We start from the raw sequence: 24294 nt of genomic DNA, 5'->3' as shown, positions 1-24294 counted from the left end.
AACTCTTATTTCTCTCCTTCCCCACATACATTATCAGACACTCTATTCCTCCAACATCTCTGAATTATTTTTCTCCATAGCGTTTATCACAAAATGACAATTAGGTTTTAGTTGTCTGTGCCTCCTCAATATGGCTCAATATGATGCCAGGTGCTTACTAGTTCCAAAGGCTGTTTTGTTCTGACCATATGCAAAGCCTGAATTAGTGGTAGAGGAGCTGAAGAGTCCTGTCGCACTGGAGGTCGCTGGAGAAGACCCAAACAAGCCAGCTGTGGTACCTGCTCCCACTTGGTTCTGCGGGCCTTTCCGGTTAGCCTGATAATCTTCTAAACGAAGTTCCTAGAGAAAGAGAAAGCATATTTCCTATCTTCACATGCAGCCAAAAAAATTATTTAGGAAACTAAATACTTAAATTTAGAATTCAATTTCCACGTTCACATAGGAACCACGATTAAAAAACAGAAAACTATAGGACATTAACTTAGTATCATTACAGAAAAACACTCAATAGTGTAGAGTGGACATTAAGATCCATAACAATCAATAACACTACAGGCCAAAAGACCAACCATATTTTAATTTTAATTTTCTCTTGTAAACAGTAACACTTTCTTTTAGTAGAATGTTATATAATAATTTTATCTACTCCCACCCCAAATGTAAAAGTTAGCTGAGAAGATCAAGGATTCTGGGACGGGGTGAGGGGTCTCAGAAAATTAGGGAAAGAAGGGATGAAGTTTAACATTAACAGTTTTGCCTCACAAGTCAGGGCGTTTCTGTACACTCCAGTAAAGCAAGTATAGTTTGGGATGGAGAGGAAGCAACAGCTACAATGAGGGTTAACACTCAAAATATACAACACACTATCACACAGCAATAAGAAGGAACAAACTGTAACTTCATGCAACGCCATGGATAAATTCCATAATGTGGAAAAACAGATTTAAAAAAGTATATAACGTAAGATTTCATCTATATAAAGTTTGAAATGAGGAAAACATGGCAGTCATGATAGTGGTTACCTTTGGGAAGGGGGGGGATATCGTGACTAGGGAGGCAGGGGGGGACATCAGGAATGCTGGTAATGCTGTGACTTGATCTGGATCCTGGTTACATGGGTATGTTCAAACTTACTATGTGGTACACTTAGGACTCTGCATGAGTTTATTAAAAACATGTGCATGCCATATACACACACACTGCCCAGTGTAATGTGAGCAACATAAAATTACAACAGACTAGTAGAACTATACCATACCTACAAGCTGAATATTGCCCTTTCTAAAACAAGGTATGTATAAATACTACATTAATTATAAAAATAATTTTGGGGGCACCTGGGTGGCTCAGTCAGTTAAGCGTCTGCCTTTGGCTCGAGTCATGACCTCAGGGTCCTGGGATCGAGCCCTGCACCGGTTTCCCTGTTTGACCAGGAGTCTACTTCTCCCTCTCCCTCCTGCCCCTCCCCTTCCCCTGCCCGCCTGTGCTTGCATGTTCTCTCTCTCTTAAATAAATAAATAAATAAAATCTTTAAAAGAATAATAATTTGGTTGTGGGGTGCCTGGCTGACTCAGTCAGTACAGTGTGTCACTCTTATTCTCGGTCAGGGTCGTGAGTTCAAGCCCCACGTTGCGCATAGAGCTTACGAAAAAAAAATGTGGTTGTTAGTTTTTTACATAAACCCAATGTGAACCACTTGATCCTAAAAATAATCAAAACATTTCTAAAACCTGCTTTCCAGTAGAATCAAAAGGTTAGGCTGATATTCTGTATTTTACTGACCTCTAGTGACTTGCTTTCATATTCTTTCATAGCAGTAATACACTGGTGCTTGGTACTGATGTTAGTGCTAACACCAGCTTTAACCATAGTATCTGTACCAGTGGGAGGCTGCAAAGGAAGATAAAGGTAAATCTGAAAGTCTGAAGCAAATGTTTAAGTCCAAACTTTAAATTCCTGTTCTCACAGACACAATTCTTCAACCACTGACCTCTACAGTAACTAGTCCTGTAGGTCTTCTGCTAAACAAGATAGTTTCAAGGGTGCTTAATAATAAATATACTGCATTTCTGATCTCTCATCTCCTTACATCAAGGTTATCTAAATAAATCAATGTCAGTAATCGTTTTCACAGATATTAAGCCCTTAACCAAGCCATCTAATTATCTACTAAAATACACTTAAGGCACCTGGGTGGCTCAGTCGGTTAAATGTCTGCCTTTGGCTCAGGTCATGATCTCAGGTTCCTGGGACTGAGCCCCACATTGGGCTCCCTACTCAGCGGGGTCTGCTTTTCCCTCTCCCTCTGCCCCGCCCTCAATTCGTGCACACGCACTCGCTCTCGAACAAATAAAATCTTTAAAATGAATAAATAAGGGGCGCCTAGGTGGCTCAGGTCATGATCCCAGGGTCCTGGGATTGAGCCCTGCATTGGCTCCCTGCTCAGCAGGAACCCTGCTTCTCCCTCTCCCTCTGCCTCTCCCCCCTGCTCATGCTCTTTCTCTAATAAATAAATAAAATCTTAAAAATTAATAAATAAATGAAATACCCTTAATATTACATGCGTAAGAAAAACTTTATCCAATTTACCCGACATGTACATTTAAACCTGTATTTCTCAGTTCTATCTCCTGCTCTGAAGTGTCCACTTTATTTTATTTTTTAAATTTTTTGAAGTGTCTGCTTTATAACTTGTTGCATTTAAGAAATATGGAAGCCTTTTTCCCTATAACTTTATGAGGAAAGAGGCACAATATGTAACTAAAGATTTCTTCACCTATTGTCAGTTTTCTCAATCATTGTACTTTCCAAGAGATAACACATAGTATTTTTCACTATCATTTATATTTAATTTTATATTAAATTTAGGGTTCTAAATTCAGTACGTTTCTAAATTCTAAACTTCAGTTTTGAGGTGCCTGGGTGGCTCAGTTGGTTAAGTGTCTGACTTTGGCTCTGGTCATGATCTCTGAGTCCTGGATTGAGCCCCACCATCAGGTTCCCTGCTCAGTGAGGAGCTTGCTTCTCCCTCTTCCTCTGCCCCTTCACTCTGCTTGTTCTCTCTCTCTTGCTCTATCTCAAATAAATAAATCTTAAAAATAAAAATAAAGTTCAGTTTCTAAATTATGACTTCACTACCTTGCCTAAGAAATTCTTCATTTCCTAGACTAAGTTTTAACGAGAAGTTAAGCCAAGACCTATTTGTGCCAGATTTTCTTTAGGTTACACCTCCAGCCTATCCTAAGTATCTCCCAACCAATCACATCAAGTGGTATCCTACATCAAGTAGTATTCCATACGTTTTCATGAACAAATCTTCCACTCTAACCCTCTACAAAGTTCTCTCAAAAGAGCTGAAGAAAACATCAAACTCGATTGCCCCATTTTGCCACTGCATCAACAAAAGTTTCATTTTTCAATGGAACATGGAATACTGATGAGTTATTCCATGTATCTCCTTAAAAGGGTCCTATTCTTTAAGATTATTGATTTTTTAATTTAAATTCAATTAACATATAGTGTATTATTAGTTTCAGAGGTAGAGTTCAGTGATTCATCAGTCTGTTATACTCAGTGCTCATTATATCATGTGCTCTCCTTACTGTCCATCACCCAGTTACCCTATCCCCCCACCTCCCTCCCCTCCAGCAACCCTCAGTTTGTTTCCTATCATTAAGAGTCTCTTATGGTTTGTCTCCCTCTCTGATTTTGTCTTGAAAGAGGCCCTATTTTCAATAATTTTTTTGTTTGCCCCCTCATTCCTTTATATATATATATATATATATATATATAAGGAATGCTGATCATTCAGAGCCAAGTTATAAATGCAGTAAATACAAGTTCGACCCCACACTACCTATTGTAATCAACCTTGTGAATATAAATTTGATTCGGTTGAGCATGATTCAAATACACATAATCAAGATTTATGTTTCATGACTTTTCCTACCTGCTACATAAATATTTACAGATTTTGTTCTTAACACATCTTTCAGGAAGAGTGAGACTAAACCGTGCATAACTAGAAAGAGGAGAAATTTTACAATTCATCCTGCAAAGAGATATACAAATGGAAGAGTGATATATTCCACAAAGACTGGAAGAAAATACTTACATTAAACTTAATAGTGGTCCCAGTAGGAGCAGCTGTAAAACTACTTGGCCCAAAGAGGGAGCCAGATGTGCTACCAAAAGGATTGGAGGTTGTATTTGTAGTACCAAAAAGTCCCCCACTGCTAGTACTTGTTCCAAAATCTGTAAATTAGAAAGAAAAATGAGATGGCAACGGTTAAGCAATTAAGAATCTGTAGGATATTCTGGAATTGGGCTGTGGTGCCATAGCAGCAATACTTTCACATCCTCAAATTTTCTATCGTTCAAATCTCCCTCAACTTTGAAGTGAAACAAAATCTGAATCCCTTTGTCAGTTAAGTGTCTATAAAGTTCTTGTTGGGCAAACCTGGAAGACAAGTGAAAAGAAATAGTACTCGTTCATCATAAATTTTATCTCATTTCTCCTTTCTTGATAAGACTACATGCTGAATGAACTTGTCTTTCTGAAAACATCACAACAGACTTCAAAAGGGGTCTCGGTATATTTTATTTACATACATTAATACAAACACCTAAACGAAACCAAAAGTTCAAAACATACAAGTGGTCCTCTTAGGACAACCAAACAGATTATTATAAAATTTTGCCCAGCGGCACCTGGGGGGCGCAGTCGTTAAGCGTCTGCCTTCAGCTCAGGGCCTGATCCTGGCGTTATGGGATCGAGCCCCACATCAGGCTCCTCCGCTATGAGCCTGCTTCTTCCTCTCCCACTCCCCCTGCTTGTGTTCCCTCTCTCGCTGGCCGTCTCTATCTCTATTAAATAAATAAATAAAATCTTTAAAAAAAAATTTTTTTTTGCCCGGTAAAATTATTTAGAAAATTAGTAGGCATGTTGATTATTTTCTAGAATAAATTCTCTGATTGTTTTACTTTTCCTAAAAGCTGAATTTCAAAAAATTACATAAAAGTAAATTTAACTGTAATCTAAGGAATACATTTTTCAAAGTAAGAACGATATTACTTCTCAAGAAGCTATACACAGGTTGCAGAAATGTCAGTAAGCAATAAAGTTATCTGCCAATATTTAATAGTAAGTGACATCCTAATTACCAACTTAAGAGGAATCTGATTTCACACTAGCAAACTGCTATTTCTTTTCTAAAAACATGTCCTAATATATGGTTTCAAGTAAACAGTCACATCTCTTTTGAATTAGCATGTTATACAGCATTTTACATTGTCACGGTTAAATATTTCAATACCCCACAATGTTTCCTTTGTGAAATATTGATAGATGGCTAACTTATTCATTCTGCTATACTTTTGTACTGGGAATGCAACAACTCACAGGGCACATCTGTTCAACTAGTAGTGGTTACCTCAAAGTACTGTGGGGAGAAGTATCCCCAGGCCACATTTAGACTTAAAGAAAAAGAAACCATCAGTTAAAAACATCTGCTATGGGGGCACCTGGGTAGCTCAGTCAGTTAAGTGTCTGACTCTCGACTTCAGCTCAGGTCCTCCTCTCAGGGTTGTGAGTTCAAGCCCTGTGTCGGGCTCCACAAGCCCACTTAAATAAAACAACAAAATACCTGCCATGGATAAGGAATGGAAGAGTAACCATGTCACATCTAGTATCTGTTATTCCTGCTTTAGTCCGTTATACCCAATGTGAAACAGAGGCAAGAAGAAGGTGCCCTTGCAGTACAATATGGGTGACTACACGCATTCCTCCTTGAAATTCTCCTGTCTTAACACCTATGACATTACTCTGGCCTAGCTCTTCATCCACTCTCAGGTCATTCTATGTCAGGAGCCTCTTTCTCTGCATATCCCTTCAATACTAGTGCTTCTTAGATTTCCCAACCTGGAGCAATGTAACCCCCTTCTTTCCAGCCTATTAAACTTTTCAACACATTTTAAAGTAGTTCTCTACCCAATGTTTTTGCCATCTGGTGGAGAAAGGAGGTAAATGAACACAGGGAAAAGAAGAAAAGAAAGTACATTCAATAAGCAAATCAAATATTAGATGCAAAAGTCCCATGATGTCCTACTTACTTCCAAAGCCAGTTGGTTTATTTTGTGCAAAGGCATTGTTTTGGGATGAAAAGAGACTGGTCCCTGTACTTGCAGTTCCAAACAAGCTATTTGATGTTCCTGTTGATGTGCCAAACCCAAAGCCAGTGCTTGTGGAAGTAGCTGGCTGACTAAACGAATTAGTACCAAATAATCCTCCTGGGGAGACGGAGAGGGAAAAAAGTTAAATAGATGGATTGGAACCACTAAATGAAGTCCTATATCAGCTATGAATAAACCAACTATATTCCAAGTAAAACCCCTACCTGGTTTGGTCTGTGAATTTCCAAAGAGGCCCCCAGTATTGTTGCTAGAACCAAACGCAGATGTTCCAAATGCTCCTCCACTAGTAGTGCCAAAGCCAGTGTCTGAAAAAGCAAAATCCAGGGTCAAAATAAAATCTAAATCAGGTGACCCAAAGAAAAGGATTTTAATATTTCTTAACATTCTGTGTTTGAATAGGATCAACGGTCTAATCTGCAAATGATTTTTTCAAAGTTCCATCAGACTACAAATTACAGTTAAATTGTGAGCCAGACATTTTATTCATTGTTCTAGGAGAAAAAACAAAGTGAGGAGGTGTGACTTTTCAATAAAATTATAGGTGTCGACGGGTTAAAAAAGAAAAAAAAAAAGGAGTGGCAAGGTAACTAAATGACTGTGAGCTACAGACAAAAGTAAAGTCATCAAAATTAATGTGGTAAATTCTCTCTAGACATCATATATCCATAGTCACGGGGATGAATGATCCTTATTTAGGGGAGCACATCAGAATGATCTAGGAAGGTTCTTCAGAACACACATGTTCAGGTTCCAACTCCATAGTTCTATGACAGGAAATATGTTCTTAAAAAACAAAACAAAACACCTCCAAAAGTGACTCTGATGGGCATCTTTGTTAAAAACCAAGGACACAGATGTATAGAGTATTTTAAGAAGAGGTCAGAAAAGGAGTGCCTGGGTGGCTCAGGTCATGATCCCAGGGTTCTGGGATCAAGACCCACATCACATCAGGCTCCCTGCTCAGTGGGGAGTCTGCTTCTCCCTCTCCTGCCTCTTCCCCTGCCCGCTCATGCTCATGCTTTTGCTCTCTCTCTCCAATAAATAAATTTTAAAAATCTTAAAAAAAAAAAAAAAAAAAGAGGTCAGAAGAGAGCTGAAAAAAAATTTCCTCTATTCTTCTTTTTATTATGTATGATTGAGGTTTGGTAGTTATACTTTAAAAAAAATCCCCACCAGTTAAGAGAAGTTTCTGGGGATTTGCATTAAAACACTGTTCAAATGTTCCTCTTCCCCTAAAAAGCAATAAAAACAAGACTGGAAAAATCCTGACTGCTGAAGCTGGGAGATAAGTACATGAGGGTACATTCCTTCTACTTTTGTGTAAGTATAAAATTTTTAACCAAAAGTTTAAAAGTGAGTAAATAAGCATTGCTACAGACAACTAGTGTCATGCACAATACTGAGTGGAAGGGGAAGTGGATCTTAGGAGGACTGGTGGGGACTTTGACATTTTAACAGTTTAGTTTCTGAATGTCACAAATTATTCATAGAGCAAATCTCAGAGCGGTTATTCAATAACTGCATTTTTAAAATTGCAATATAAATAGATTATTTCCTGGTCTAAATCATTAATACACTATAACTTTTTGCTACAAGAACCAATTAATAAAAATATTTCAAGTGAGGGGTGCCTGGGTGGCTCAGTCCATTAAGTGTCTGTCTTCAGCTCAGATCATCATCTCAGGATCCTGGGATCGAGGCCCTTGTCAGAGCAGGGAGTCTACTTCTCTCCCTCTCCCCCCACCCCTGCCCCTTGAGAACCCCCCCTCAAATAAATAAAATCTTAAAAAAAAAAAAGAAAAGAAAAAGTATTTCGAGTATATTCCATGAATGATCAAAAACCATGAAAACTCCAAACTTAATTCTATTTTCTTAGAAAATTCTAACAAGATCTTATCTGGTCATTTATCAAAGAGAATTTGTTATAAGACCACAGTATGAATAAAATTCCTATCTAAAGCTATCAGAATGATTTGTTTTTTTAAAAAATTTATTTATTCAAGTATAATTAACACACAGTGTTACATTAGTTTCAGAATCTGTATTTAAGAGTCTGTTTTTTGGTCTCTTTTTTCTTTGTTCATTTGTTTTGTTTCTTAAATTCCACATATGAGTGGAATCATATGGTATTTGTCTTTCTCTGAATTATTTCACTTAGCATTATACCCTCTAGATCCATCCATGCTGCCACAAATGGGAAGCTCTCACTTTATGATTGAGTAATATTCCACTGTATATATACCACATCTTTACTCATTCATCAGTCCATGGACACTTGGGTTGTTCCCATATCTTGGCTATTGCAAATAATTCTGCAATAAACATAGGGGTGCATGCATTTTTTTGAATTAGCACTTCGGTCTTCTTTGGGTAAATACCCAGTAGTGGAATTACTGGATTGCACAGTAATTCTATTTTTAATTTTCTGAGGAACCTCCACACTGTTTCCCACAGTGGCCGCACCAGTTTGCATTTCCACCAACAGTGGGCAAGGAAGGGTTCCTTTTTCTTCACATCCTCGCCAGCACTTGTTATTTCTTGTCTTTTTTATTTCAGCCATCAGAATGGATTTGTTCTTAATAAGAATAGCTTAAGTTTCTCCCCTTCTTTTTTGTTCTTTTGTAAAACTTACTCTGCCCAAATGTTGAAGTTGTGCCAAAGCCACCAGTGCCACCCCCAAAGGGTGTTCCAAATGACTTATTAAACATCTTCAAAATGAGTCTTTGCTTCAGACAGCTGAAAGAAGAAAAAAATTATCACCTTTTAAGGACCACAGAATACGATGTAATTCTTTCAAAAAATGTCATTGTGCAAGTTTAGTCCCATCCAAACTATAGCACAATGTTCACTCCCGTTCAACATCCTAAAACTCTATATAGTAAAAGACCTTCTAAAATTGAGCTGAATTATTAGTACCATAATTTAAGGTTAAACTTGAGATCCCACCAACAATCACCCCTTTAAAACAATGTTTTCTGACTTATTTTTTTAAGTTCCCTTTTAATGAAGATTTTGGGTCCACTCTGCCAGATCCAGGTTATCCACAATACCCATTAAAAATTACAATGATACTCTGCTATCACAACTATCTGAGAAGTTAAAATTTTTGTCAGGCTTTATTTTCTGTATTTTACATTTTAAAAAGTTTTTTTGCACTATTTTGGGGGGTATATAAAATGTTGTAATATTAAATGTTCTTTAAACTATGCATGTCCCTCCTCCCATCTCCAAATCCCAGAGATTCTGGTGCCCTGACATTCTCTTTGAGATTACTTCTTAAGACCATTCTTCACGGTCCCCTACTTATCTTTGTCTGGGAACATCACAGAAAATCTTTGGTGAAAATTCCCCACCTCATATGAATGATTCCTCTCCAATATCCAAACTATGCACTTAATGAGTTGGACTAAAGTGTTCCAACAAGTACAAAAGTTTGGCTTCTGCTCCCCCCCACATTTGCATAAAAAACAAGTTAGAGGTAGTCTATTCAAAAGTAAATACTGTCCCTCTGATATATTTTCCTTAAACTTAAGGTATCTGCTACCACTTACCAGCCAGCAGACAAGAAAATACTGAATAAACTATGTACTTTTAATATAAAATCTCAGAAAAAGCCAATCATGCTTATCTGGACTTTGTGACAGGTAGAATGATTTTTCTATTATACACACATGATGGAACAGATTTTTTCTTCTAGTAAAATCATACCTCATTCATATAATAGAATTAACACTTACAGGTACTCCCCACAGTGTTCTGGTGTCCCTTTAGTACTTCCAGTTATTCTAATAACCAAAACATTTTGTGCAACATTGGAAAAGATGAAGCTGTCCCTAAATACCTAATGGTTTTACAAAAATCAACATTCTGTCCCCTAGAAAAAATTCCAGCACTTTGTTCATTGTCCCAACATCAGGGAATTTAACAATTCCAAATAAACAAAGCTCACTGAAACCAGTGGTTCAAGACAGCCACATCAGAATTAGCTAGCAAGCTTTTCTAAATAAAAGCCCCCAGGCTCCATTCTAGAAATGAGGACCAAAATGTCCAGGGTTAGGATGTAGACATTTGTATTTTGAAAGGCTCTTCAAGTGACTTTAACGCATTCTCTTGGAACCAGAGGCTGTATTTCATGTAACCATCATTTCTTTTAGTCATGACATCTGCTTGAAGTTTCCTGCCTTCTCAATTTAACAGGTGTCACAGTGTGTACAGATTGAGCCTTTACCCTATTAACCGATGACTCTCCTTTCCAGGGAAAATTTCCTTGGAAGTACTTAGCAGAAATCTATACCTCTATGGGTCTATCTATATATTCGTTTTCAACAGTTCGTCTGGAATTGACAGCTGTGCTAGGAGTTAGATGTCTAGACCATTTCATTTTGACTGCAATCTCTTTCATACTGCTGTCTTGAGTCACTGCCCCATCACATCCACTTCACTCTGTTGTCTACATTTTTTGACCCACCATCAGCACAGCAAAAACTATGAGTAGTAATAGTTATTACACTAAATTTGCCACCCATTTTCTTATTCATCCTCACAACCATACAGCAGACATGTCAGGATTCAGAAGCGAAGTAATAGTTTTTTCTGTGACATTCGTCCTTATATTGAAGATTTTAGTGTTAATTTAGGCACTAGGTTCTACAGACCAAATCCATAGCTTCTAACAGTCAAAATTTGCTTTTTAATATTCTTATCCTAACAGAGGCGCCTGGACGGCTCAGTCAATTGAGCGTTCAACTCTTGATTTCAGCTCAGGTCATGATCTCCTGGGTCGTAAGATCAAGGCCCACGCTAGGCTCCCCAGTCAGTGGGGAGTCAGCTTTGGCTTCTCTCTCTCTCCCTCTCCTTCTGCCCCTCCCTGTGCTCTCTCTGGGGCACAGACTAAGATACATAAATAAGTCTTCAAAAAAAAAAAAAATCTTATCCTGGAGCACCTGGGTGGCTCAGTTGGTTAAGTGTCTGACTCTTGATTTTGGCTCAAGTCATGATCTCAGGGTTGTGAGATCAAGCCCTCCATCAGGCTCCGTGCTCATCACGGAGTCTGCTTGTCTCTTTCCCTCTGCTCCTCCCCAACTCGTGGTCTCTCCCTCTTTCATTCTCTCTCACTCACTTTCTCAAATAAATAAAATCTTTAAAAAAATTAAAAATTAAAAAAAGTTTTAAAATCTTATCCTAACATAAAAACCTAACATAACACATATTTCACAAAGGGATTTTAAGTAGTAATAAAATATCCTAGGAAACACTTAACAGTTCATAAGCTCTTATACATTATCTCAACAATCCTAAAATGATGGTATTATACATCACTACCTGTATTTTAAGGATGAGAAAACAGGATCAAGTGTTTATCAAGTTTCCCAAGGTCAAAGAAGTAATAAGTGGTAGAGCCCCAGTTTAATCTATCTTCTGACTTCCCATGGACAGCCTCAATCCTAGGAGGGAACATACTAAGCAACAAACAAGAACACATTTAGTATTAAGGAAATTCATTTCATCTGTTCCAGACCCAAGAACAAGGGACAACGCCAAGGACCAAATTCAATTTGGACTCCTGGAAAAAAAGCTTCTCACGCAAGCTCAGCCTATCTTTTTGGGGTTCTGGCCATGATGAGCTTGGCTTAGTCTCAAGGCTGATCATACTGGGATTTAAGTGTTTTTTTTTTTTAAAATATTACCATGAAAACAAACCAAGATTTTGGAAACAGCCTCATGATTTTTATCATAATTGCTAGAAATTAAAGAATGGCTAATACAGTTAACCCTTTGCCCTTCAAACAGATCACTTTCTTGACTATGCTATGAAATGTCGGTGACTCAATGAAAAATGCCCCATTCTCTATACTTTCCCCTTCTAAACCTACTAATTCATTCTTCAAAACCTAGTTCAAGGGGTGCCTGAATGGTTCAGTCAGTTGAGCGTCTCTCTTGATTTTGGTTCCGCTCCTAATCTCAGGGTCATGAAATCGAGCACTGCCTCGGGCTCCACACTCAGTGCAGTCTGCTTGAGATTCTTTCCCTCTCCCTCTGCTCCTTCCTGCTCATGTGTGCACATGTGCTCTCTGTCAAATAAAATCTTAAAAAAAAAACCAAAAAAACAAAAACCTAGCTTAAGCTCAAATGTCATCCCTTCCATAAGCTTTCATAACTCTCTCTAGCAATTAGTCAGTCATTCCTCTAAACTTACATAGCACACGATGACTTGTTTATAAGTAATCATCTTGACTCTGATTCTTTATGGTGGACACTGTGATAATACCAACTACACAAATCTACCTTTAAGAGAGAAGGATTTGTAGTCCCAGCTGCTGAAAGTACTACCAAAAGATAACCCTCAGCTGTTGATCCTCTTCAGAACTGCCTCCACCGAAAAGGTGCCTTACCCAGTGTCATATCCTCTTCCTAGGATAGCCCATATGCAAAATCAGGCCCCTTCAACTCCTTCCAACTTAAGCTAATTCTAAAGGCTGTTCCCAGCTTCACATTCTCCTCGGGATTGGCTGAGCCCTTCATTAAGATAATATCACAACTCAATTTCTCCCTCAGCCCATTCCTCTTCTCTCCCAAGGTGGTGATCCCAAAGCACTCTGTAATAAAACTCATGCAAGACTATCTCTAATTCAGAGTCTGCTTCCCAAGGCGCTCAACCTTTGAAACCTCCAACCCTCCCCAATACACAATGAACTTCTCCAGGATAGAGACAGTATCATTTGTTTACTATCCCAGAAACTAACAAAGGGTCTGAAACATATACAGTTGACCTTTAAACAATGCAGCAGGTATTAGAACTTCTGGTGCCCCCAAAACTTAAGTACCTAATAACCCACTGTTGACTAGAAGCCTTACCAATAACATAAATAGCTGATTAACACATATTTTGTATGTTACGTACATTATGTACTGCATTATTAAAGTGAGCTACAGAAATGTTATTAAGAAGGTCATAAAGAAAATACATTTATTCTACTGTACCGTATTTACTGAAACAATTCCACAAGTAAGTGGACATGTGCAGATCAAACCCTTGTTGGTCAAGTGTATTCATTTTCTAAACTAATGACAATAACCACTAATGTGTTTTTTAAACAAAGGCTGTATGATCAGGTTATTATAAAAATAACTTCAGGGGCGCCTGGGTGGCTCAGTCGTTAAGCGTCTGCCTTCGGCTCAGGGCGTGATACCGGGGTTCTGGGATCGAGCCCGCATCGGGCTTCCCTGCTCTGCTGGGAGCCTGCTTCTTCCTCTCCCACTCCCCCTGCTTGTGTTCCCTCTCTCACTGGCTATCTCTCTGTCAAATAAATAAATAAAATCTTAAAAAAAAAAAAAAGTAACTTCTAACTTAAAATCAAGTGTGATGAAATCTCAGAACAAAAGGAAACCATGTAAGGGGAGATTCTTGGTAGAATTTGTCATTTAATTAAGAGGTTGTAAAAAGGAAGAGATCACAAAATAGCTGGATAGAACCAGCAAACAGTTGTTTGGTCTGTTATATATATGGTATATTTCACATATATATGTATGCATGTATGTAGAAATGTTTATGTATGTGTATATATTATCGCAAACTAGCTGATAACATTTAAAACAGGGCTATGTCAGAAAAACAGATTTTGGGCCTCTCATAAAAAAACTAATGATTAAGCCAACTAGGGACTGTAATCATTCAGTGATAGTCTGGAGTTTAGTAGCAACTGTGTGTTCCTCCCTCTCCCCCCCTGCCCTTTGGTAAAATGTAATCTCCAATGTGCCACAATACCCACCCAGCATCACTCATTTCCATCAGCTGCCTGGCCCCAACAGATTTTGAGTTTGTACCTTCTGATATAATCAGAGCTAGGATCCACATGTTTAAAACTGGAAGAGCAGTAAGTGCCAGGAAGCACAACAGGAAGTCAAAATTAGGTCAGAATGTTAGCGGGAAATATGAGGAAAAATTTGTGGGGATTTAGAATGTGAACTGGTCCTTGGAGGACTAGAAAGACAAGAGAGGAAATGAAAACCAGGATAAATAAGGTACACGGGCAAGAATGGGTATTTGTGTACCTATCCTATCTGGCCTTGTATTTTACCACCAAAACCCAGCTTCCCTCATATGATAAGTATATAACAAATGTACTTACCAGTTCATTAGGTAGATATCATTAACCTTAAATTATCCAACTAAAGAAGTAAACCAGAGCACTCTGCTACTTATGTACCCAGGATATGGTATCAAGAATAGGACACCACCAGAACATTTGGACAAAGTTACCCTAGAGAGTTATTTCAAGTAAAAGATGTTTAATGAAAAAAAAGCAAATTGCAAAAAGATACATTTGGCAGATTATGTAAAATAGAAAAGACAATACACTCTTACTTACGGATATGTATATACATAGTAAGAGTAAAGAGGGAGACTAGAAAAAATACATGAAAGTGGTTGCCTCTGGAGAAAGGAAGGTAAATGATATATGGGACAAAGAATTCAGAGGACCCAAACTTTTCCATCATGTTTATTTCTTCTATTACCAGCAACAAAACAAGAAAAAAGATCTAGAGGATGCAGATAATCTGGACTAACTCTGTTCTTCCATTAAAAAAAAAAAAAAAGTAGGGGTGCCTGGCTAGCTCAGTTGGTAGAGCATATGACTCTTGATTTTGGCTCAGGTCACGCCCTTGGGGTTGAGAGACTGGGCCTGCGTTGGGCTCTGTGTTGGGCATAGAGCCTGCTCAAGATTCTCTCTCCCTCTGCCCCTTCCCCACTCATGCTAGCAATCTCCCCCTCTCTCTTAAAAAAAAAAAAAAAGGGAGGATATAATCCTAGAGATTGCTATGTGTGGAACTTCTAAATCCATTCAAGTTCAAAGGCATATCATACATTCAAGTCTTTATCCTTTTAAATATATTAACCTGGCCCAAACTGAAATACTAGCTAACATTTGAATTCTTACTACATCCCAGGCACTGGCCTAAGTATATTTTACAAATTATCTCATATAAACCTCCCTAGAATCCAAAGAGGTAGGAATTTTATCCCTATTTTACAAATGGTGAAATTGAGCATGATCACAAAGCTACTTTTGACTATTAGCTGTGCGTATAGAGCCTAGAGCTCCTAAAGAAAGAACACTGACTAAACTAAAGGGAAAAATGACTTTGCATTCACTATAAATAAGGAAGCTATAAAACCCAAACTTGGCAGTATTAATCCAGCACTATCAGGGAGGGGAAAGAGATACTTCTCTGGCAAACACGACAGTTCTAATCATCAGAAAGGTAACTGCTCACTCTTAAGGAATGACAATCTACGTGTCCTAGATGAACTTTCCTGCAAAGATTAACCACTTTCTTTATGGACGGATGTACTTATACTCACTGCAATTTTTTTTTTAGTAAGACATATTTAGAAAGAAAAAATTAAAACGAAATATCCTATACAGAAAGAGACAATGCCCTTAAATAATTTACTTTGTTCTTTGTGCTGATCTTCTTTTTAAGTAGGCTCCACACCCAGCATGGAGCCCAATATGGCTTAAACTCACCACCCTGAGATCAAGACCTAAACTGAGATCATATCAAAAGTCAGGTGCTTAACCCACTAAGCCACCCAGGTACCTCTGCGCATGATCCTCTAATTAGTAATTCAGACAGTCAGGTACAAGAGGGGCCACCTGGGTGGCTCAGTCAGTTGAGCACCTGACTTTGGCTCGGGCCATGATCTTGGGGTCCTGGCATGGAGCCCCGCGACCCGCTCCCAGCTCACCAGGGAGTCCACTTTTCCCTCTCCCTTTGCCCCTCCCCCTACCTTGCACAATCTCACTCTCTCAAATGGAAAGATAAAATCTTAAAACAAAACAAACAAAAAAAGGTCACATACAAGAAAGAGGTAGCCTTAATAACAGACATCAGTAGTCCAGTATTCCCCCACTATCCCAAATGAAGCTTAATAAACTGATATACATCCAACTTTTGTGCACTTTGTGAACTCTGGGAATGATGACAAATCTTAGTTTTCTTCCAGAAAAGTAGTGGACGGACCCTGAAACATGGTAACAACCCAGCAATTGCCAACTTTAAGGGCTATCTGAATGACTAAGCAAGCGTGCTGCTCTCTGACAACAGAAAGTTACACAACCAGGAAGTAATTTTTCCTCTCCACTTCACTGAGTTCCTTTGTATCAAACTCAGTAAAGAGCAAAAACAATAAATAATTGTTAGATGAATGAACTAGTACTTCACAGTTTACAAAGTACTTTTTCATATCCTCTCATCTAATCTTCGCAAAAATACTAGAATAGGCAGGAATTATCATCCACAGTTAAACCGAATGGAAAAATAACTGCTGATTTTTGCCTTGAATAGAAGAGGAATGGAAGAGTTAGGTAGAATTCCAAGAAATTAGCTTAGTCTTAATCACCTAATATCACATCCCAGCAAAACCACCCACTATCCTCTTGTTTTACTGTATCCTTCCTATGATCAATCCCAGATCAAGCCATTCGCTGTGTTAGAACATTCGCTTTTCTCTCTAAAAACGATGTCCCTTTTTCTTTTTCTTTTGTTTAAAGAGTTTTTATTAATTTGACAGAAAGAGTGAGAGAGCACAAGCAGGGAGAGCAGCAGAGGGAGGAGAAGCAGGCTCCCTGCTAAACTGGGATACCCAGGTGCCCCTCACTTTTTCTTTCGAAAAACTGCTATTCAGGGGCACCTGGCTGGCTCGTTGGTGGAGTGTGTGACTCTTACATCTTGCAGTTTTAAGTCTGAGCTCCAAGGTGGGTGTAGCAATTACATAAAAAAATAAAATCTTGGGGCGCCTGGATGGCTCACTCGGTTAAGTGTCTGCCTTCGGCTCAGGGCATGACCCTAGGGTCCTGGGATCGAGCCATGCATCGGGCTCCCTACTTCTCCCTGTCAAATAAATAAAATCTTTAAAAAATAATAAAATATATTTTTTAAGATTTCATTTATTTATTTATCTGAAAGAGGGAGAGATAACAAGAGAGAGCATGAGCAGGGAGGAGAGGGAGAAGCAGGTTCCCTGTGAGCAGGGAGCCCGACGTGGGGCTCAATCCCAGGACCCTGGGATCACAACCTGAGCTGAAGGCAGACGCTTAACTGACTGAGCCACGCAGAGGCCCCAATAATAAATAAAATCTTTAAAAAAAGAAAAAAAATTGCTGGGGCGCCTGGCTGGGTCAGTGGGTAGAACATGCGACTCTTGATCTCGGGGTTGGGAGTTTGAGCCCTACACTGGATGTAGAGATTAGTTAAAATAAAAAAATAAATAAACATAAAAAATAAAAATTGCTGTTCAAGCCTCACCTATTCCACAGTCCCAGATTAGACCCTTCAGACTCTTATCAGTATAAAAACACATCCCCATCCCCTCCCCCTTTCCAAACCTGATTACGTAAACTAATGCCGCCCAGCTGCTTTTAGTTATGCAATATATTTGAGTGTATGAGCTGTTTGCTGCTCTAGTAAAAAGCATCTGGATTTTGCTCGATTTCTTCTATTAGGGTGTAAATTAATTTAAAATAATCTATATTCTCTAATAGAGCTCCTTTCCTCACAGTGCTGAGTAGCATTTTCACCCCCTTAACATAACCTTCATTTGACAAACAGAAGTAGTGAAAAGAGTACATCAGCTTTGGAGTAAGACAAATCTGTATTTAAAACTCTCCACTGCTTACTATCTTTGCAATTCTCTGTAAATCTAAAATTAACTCAAAATAAAAAGTTAAAAAAGGAATTTAAAAAACCCTGCCATTTGCTACCGTGTAACTGTACTTGTCATGATATTCAACCTCTTGGACTTCTATGTCTACAACTGAATAGGGATTATCCGCCCTTCACGGAAGGACCAAGATGTCTCAAACTACAGCTTCTCAAAAGCAGGTTTGTTTGTTTGTTTGTTTTTAAAGATTTTTAATTTTTTAAAGTAATCTCTACACCCAAAAGGTTTTTGTTTACCTTTTCAACAAATATTTTAAAAATATTTTTAGTCTGAAAAATGTAAATTAATTTCCCCTCGCTCTAAGCCTTGACGGCTCAATTTCTAGCTTGAATACCATACATTAAATGATTTCCCAATACTTCGGTGTCCTCTACTGGACATTTAATACAACCATAAAATACCACTGTAAACAACAAAAACAAACACACTCCACACACCACTGATGTCACTCAGATCATTCATACTCTCTTCCACTCATCTCACATCCCTAGTCTCATTCCCAACAAGTCACTTTTAATCTACAAATCCATTCACCTACTTCCTGAGAAGCTTAATTCACCAAGAAAGGTTAGGTGTATAATACCAGAAGTCTCTACGTCAAAGGAGCATGTGGAAATAAATAAGGTATGAAGTGATGAGTGAGTGCAACACGCATTCATGGAGAATCAACCGTTTCCTTCCTGAACAAGAGTCCTAATTCAGTCAATTCTTTCTTCCCTTGATTAGTGGTTTTCAAATATTTTTAGCTATGGAACCCAATACATAAAACAAACCTAAGCAGAAGCTGCTCTGGCTGAAGTAAAGAGAAATACATGCAGTAGAACCCTAGCAGCGGAGAGCTTTCAAAGAAGCTTAGGGCTGTATGAACCAATGTGAATAATCACTGTCCTTCCTAGATTAGTGATTCTGAAAGTGAGGTCTGAAGGCCCCTAAAAGTCCTTGAGACCTCTTCCAGGGTGTCCATGAAGTCAAAACTATTTTCATAACAATACTAAGACATTATTTACTTTTTTTTTTTTTTTAACTGTACTAACCTCAGCACTGGGGTGCAAAAGCAATGGTGTATAAAACTGCTGGAGCCTGAGCATGAATCAGGACAATGACCCAAACTATAAAACAGTCACTGAATTCTTCACTGCAACACAGCACACACAAAAAATACACTTTCACGTGAATGCCTTTGATGAAGATGTAAAAATTACCGATTGTATTAATTCTTGAAATTTCAGTACACCTTTTTTAATATTCTGTGATTAGTCTTTGAGATCAAATGGGAAATACTCAAGAGCACATCTGTATATGGAAATACAAGGGCTACCTCAAAGAAAAATACTGTGTGTGACTCCCTGAGTAGAAAACTGAACCAGCTAATTTTTCATGGAACACCATTTTTACTTCAGAGAATAAATGACAAACTATGGTTATTCAGATTGAAATGAAAATTAGAATTGTGTCTGCCACTATGAGCTCATTCTTAAAAGACTTACCTGATGAGATGGGGGGAAATGTTAACAACTGTATAATTAAATTTGTCAACATTTGGAAGAGCTACATAACCCAGTGAACCAATGATTTCTAAATGACCAGTGCATGATGTCATAAAATCATGCATGAGTAAATATCCATTCAAAGTGCAAGACAAACCAATGAATTTTAACGTAACACTGTACAAAGTTCAATAATACGGCTTCAGGGAGCCTGGTTGGCTCATTCAGTTAGTGTCTGCTTCAGCGCCAGTCATGATCCCAGAGTCCTGGGATCCAGTTCCGTATCCAGCTTCCTGATCATCAGGAGATCTGCTTCTCTCTCTACCCCTCCATCCCTCCAGCTCTGTGCGCGTGCCCGAGTGCTCGCCCTCTCTCAAATAAAATCTTAAAAAATAATAATAATAATATGGCTTCAGATTCCATATCGCAACAAATCTTTAGAAACATTGTGTGGTGTCAAAGGAGAATACCTATCATCATCTGAAAAGGTTATTAAAACATTCCTCTTTTCCATCTACTTATCTGTAAGAGGCTGGGATTTTCTTCACGTACTTCAACGAAAACAACTGATCAACTGTGAATGCTAAAGATCTGCAAATCCAGTGATCTACTACGCCAGACATCAAAGAGATTTACAAACATGTAAAACGCCACCACCCCTGTCACTGAAGTCTTTAGTAATTTTTCATAAAATTGTTATGTTAACAAATGAGTTTATTATTTTTTAAGTCAATATATCTTTTAAAACTTTATATAGTAAATATGAGTAGATATAACGCACGTAACAAAAGCTACCTGGAATCTTCAGTAATTTTTAAAAGTACAAAGGAGTCCAAAGACCTCAAATTTTGAAAACTGCCATACTAGACTTCCTATAGCCTCCCTCTAATTCGTCTGCCAGACTCCAGTTTCACATCTTCCAAATTACCCCACCAAGCACCAGCTTACACTCACTTTAGTATCAGACTTAGATAATTAGAGCTATATTTTAATAATTTTTATTTCTCTACTACGAAACTGCAATTACGCTGAATTAAGTACAAACTCTTCAATATGACAATTCTCAGTGTCAGTACAATGGGACAAGACTTCCGATCAATGCATACAACTCTATCAGTGAAATGGAAAGATAATGGAATCCCACGACACCACATTTAATTACATCAATTCAACTACAAGCTCTTTTTGCCCTCTTCCACAAAAAGAGAAATAGATATTGCTTTATTTTCCTAATGGCCTATCCCCTTTCAAACAAGACCTTGATTTCTATCCTAGAGAAAGGGAGGCTACCACAGAAATATAGAGACTCTAGGACTCTTAGCTTTTCAGCTTCCTGATACCAGATTTTGACAACTTAAAGGGTTTTTCAAGGACACTTTTAACAAGATGCAATTAACAGGGGCACCTGGGTGGCTCAGTCGGTTAGGCGGCTGCCTCTGGCTTAGGTCCTGATCTCAGGGTCCTGGGATCGAGCCCCAGGGCCCCACATCGGGCTCCTTGCTCAGCAGGGAGCCTGCTTCTCTCTCTGCCTACCGCTTCCCCCGCCTGTGCTTGCTCTCCCCCTCCTTCTCTGTCAAATAAATAAATGAATAAATAAATAAATAAATAAATAAAATCTTTAAAAAAAAGATGCAATTAATTATCTGACTTTATAAGCATACACCAGGAAAGATAAAGGTATGATTTTATTGAAATATTGGTAATGATTTTTCAAAAGCAGTGATCTCTCAATCAGGGCAATTTTGCCTCCCAGTGGACATGTGACAATGTTTGGAGACCTTCCTAATCGTTACAACTTGGGGAGGAGGTGTTATGAATATGTAATAGGTAGATGTGGGGAACACTGCTGAACACCCTACAATACAAAACATTGCTCCCAGACAAAAAGAATTATCTGGCCCAAAACATAAGCAGTACAAAGGCTGAAAAATCTTCTCTAGAGACTTGCTATGCCAAATACTCAGGTTCAGTTCCAAACCCAAAGAAATGCACCAAATTGTCAAGAAATGCTGTTTGCACACCTTGCCTCTACCACTTATATTGTTAAATCTCCAAAAATTTCTCAGTCCCTTAACCTTTCGACAAATTGCATAATTACAGATGTGCACTCTGTTAGAAATCAAACATCACAACTACTATCCCCTACTTCCTAGGTTAATTGCCGCAATAAAAATATCACAATAAAATAATATACCCAATTTCTTCCACGCTGTGAATTTGGTTCCGAAAAAGTTCTATTTGCTCTTAGCTATCTAGGAGCTAGTAGACACAAATAAAGTCAGGTACCAAACTACCATGTAATGTATGAACGGTACGAGTCCTCTTATCTAGGCGCCATATTTCAGGAGCACACATATACCCAGTCTCTTGATAGACTATTTTTAGGTTTAGCTGTTCCATATTTGTTTATCCCTTCAAATAAACACTGAACGCCTACTATGTGCCAAGCAACCTGAATACAAAGACAAGACGGGGCGCCTGGGTGGCTCAGTCAGTTAAGCATCCAACTCTTGATTTCGGCTCAGGTCATCATCTCAGGGTTTTGAGACTGAGCCCCACACGGCTCTGCACCAGTGGGGAGTCTGCTTGGACTCTCTCTCTCTCTCACCCTCCCTCCTTCCCTCTCTCCAAAATAAAAAAATAAATCTTAAAAAAAAAAGAAAAAGATAAGACAAATATATTTTACCACAGTCTAATAAGATAAACAGCTAAAATACAAAATGATTTGTGCTATAAATAGAAGTATCAAATAAGTGTTATGGAAGCTTGCAGGAGACAGAATGCCAGGAAAGGCTTCCCAGAAGAGGGTGATGCTTGAACTGAGGAAATGTCACAGAAAATATACTCTGTTCACATCTCTGTGTTTAGACTACTGTACTCTTCTGCTCTTACACACTAGTTTTCAGTTTTTGCTTTGTCATCTAAACAAGAACAAAGTGACCATCTGACCAGTGTGAACAGACCAAAGTGGCAACTTTTAATTCAACTCCCTCAAATCTTTATGAAGAGTGAAATAATAATTCTATCAAAGTATTTCCCAGTTCCTCCAATTTGTCCAAGTTCTGGTTTTGTTTTTCAAATATCCTAACTTCTTCCACCAAGTAAACATATCATGTCACCCAGTTAACAAGCACTTCTTTCTGAATTTATAAGACTGTCACAAGGAATGATCACCCTCTTTTCTTTCTTCCCGTTAGTTTCTTCTTCCAAACAGTTTCATTTTCTCACCTTATCCTACTACAATACTTTGAATTCTGTACCAAAGGAGCCATAAGTTTCAAGGTACAAGAACCACAAAATTACCAACACCTATCTTTCTAAGTCTTGTCTGTATTTCCTGCTTTCTATTCCAATACTGTTATGAGACACTAATTGGATTCTTTCTTCTGAGTCCCCCAGCAGCTGACACAAATAAAAATTTCAGATTTGGAATTGGAAATTAGCCAGACATGTAGTCTTATCGATTCGTTTCCAATACATTTACACCACTGACATTTTTAAACCAACTTCTTTTTAGTTCTCATGGTTTAGGTTAGGGTATCGCAAATGAAGCTTCTGCCTTACACAAACAGAAGTGGTAGCAACCAGATCGGAAAGACTGTTTCTAACTACCGAATGCCCCCCCCCGGACCCCCAAAGGGAACTTTCAATAATGGGAGGCTGGAACACCCAGGGAGAATGATACAGAAGAAAAATTTCTAGACTGAGTCAGATCAGGTACTAGCTAAACCTGTCCCTTCTCTGGACCTCAGTTTCTCCATCCATAAAACTTGCACGTGATGGACGGTAAGGGGATTGGCTTAACTTCTAAGGTCTCTACGGCTATAGTAATCCAGAAATCTCGTCTTTCTCCTCATCTAGTTTTACACGGAACGCGTGAGGACAGAAAATAACCTTTTACTCCACTAAACCGACCTTAATTCTCAGATATTATTTTAAAAAGCTAACAAACTCCCGAGCCACCCACCCTCAACCTCGGGCTGCAAATTTCCCCCAGGGAGACGCCAAAGGCAAATTAAAGCCCATCCAGCACGACGGTCAAGGAAGTGCTGGGGAGACCCTATTCAGGGTCCTAAGACGCTGCCCCCGCAAAGGGCCCGCCCACCTAATCACCGCCGGGCAAATGAATGAGTACCACCAGATACATGGACGCTCCCTCCGCGTAGGCTGCAACGGGAGACCCTGGGGCCCAGACTCCACCGATCTCGATTCCCTCCCAGCGCCCGAAGAGCCCGGCCTCGGGGCCGCAGGGTCGCGGGCCCCGCCCCCTCCCTCAAGGCAGAAGGTGCGCGCCGGGGCGCGAGACTTCCGCGCGGAGGGCCTGGGACGCCCCGCGCACCCGCCCGCCCTGAGGGGAGGAGGAGCCTGTTGGTCCGGGGCCGCCACCGCCCGGGTTCCCGACTTACCGCGGTGCGGCGGGGGAAGGGAAGTGTCAGGAGTGAAGGCCTAGGCTCGTCCGCCACCCGCCGCTCAGAGAGCAGCGCGCGGCCGCCACGAAACCGTCGCCGCCGCTACCACCACCGCCACCGACCGCCGCTTCGGGCGCAGCGCGCAGAGGGCCCGACTGCGTCACACGCCGCCCGCCGTCAGAGGCTCGCTCCGGGCGCTCCGCCCTCGCTGTCTGCACATTGGCAGACGCCACCGCCACTCTAAGCCCGCCCTGTTAGTCATTGGGCAACGAGTCTTTTGAAAGCGAACGTGAGGGCGGTCTTTGGGAGAAGGGGAGAGGGGGAAGAGGAGGGACCTGAGGAGTTACGGAGAGGAAAGGGGAGGGGCGGTGGGAGGGACATGGGGGGGTCCCGCCCCTCTCTGCCGCGATTGGCTGGGGGAGAGTCGTGATGTCATACAAGGCCCCCTCGAAGTGGGCTTGTGAGTGGCTGCGTTGGGGTG

At 39.6% G+C, this 24294-nt stretch overlaps 1 protein-coding gene across 8 annotated transcripts in view; it reads right to left on the bottom strand.

Moving 5' to 3' along the window:
- The window catches only part of NUP98 (nucleoporin 98 and 96 precursor), a 114377-nt gene extending 90395 nt beyond the window's left edge, over nt 1-23982 (bottom strand). For 6 of the 8 annotated variants that reach the window (XM_045782821.2, XM_045782826.2, XM_045782824.2 and 3 more), the window contains exons 1-7: nt 23811-23982; nt 8825-8928; nt 6396-6497; nt 6112-6288; nt 4115-4254; nt 1783-1890; nt 159-339 (exon numbers count right to left, since the gene is read on the bottom strand). In XM_045782821.2, coding sequence (XP_045638777.2) covers nt 159-339; nt 1783-1890; nt 4115-4254; nt 6112-6288; nt 6396-6497; nt 8825-8900 — 784 coding nt within the window. In that variant the 5' untranslated portion in view covers nt 8901-8928; nt 23811-23982. Of the gene's footprint in view, nt 1-158; nt 340-1782; nt 1891-4114; nt 4255-6111; nt 6289-6395; nt 6498-8824; nt 8929-11514; nt 11652-23810 lie in introns of all 8 variants that reach the window. The other 2 variants (XM_045782822.2, XM_087868104.1) reach the window with 2 other exon arrangements.
- Nucleotides 23983-24294: the final 312 nt, after the last annotated feature.

Source organism: Ursus americanus, chromosome 16, assembly GCF_024610735.1.
Source record: "Ursus americanus isolate L20-20 chromosome 16, mUrsAme1.1.p, whole genome shotgun sequence".
NCBI classification, from domain to species: Eukaryota; Metazoa; Chordata; class Mammalia; order Carnivora; family Ursidae; genus Ursus; species Ursus americanus.
The sequence above is the reverse complement of the archived record's forward strand: the minus strand, read 5'-3'. Positions and strand labels throughout refer to the sequence as shown.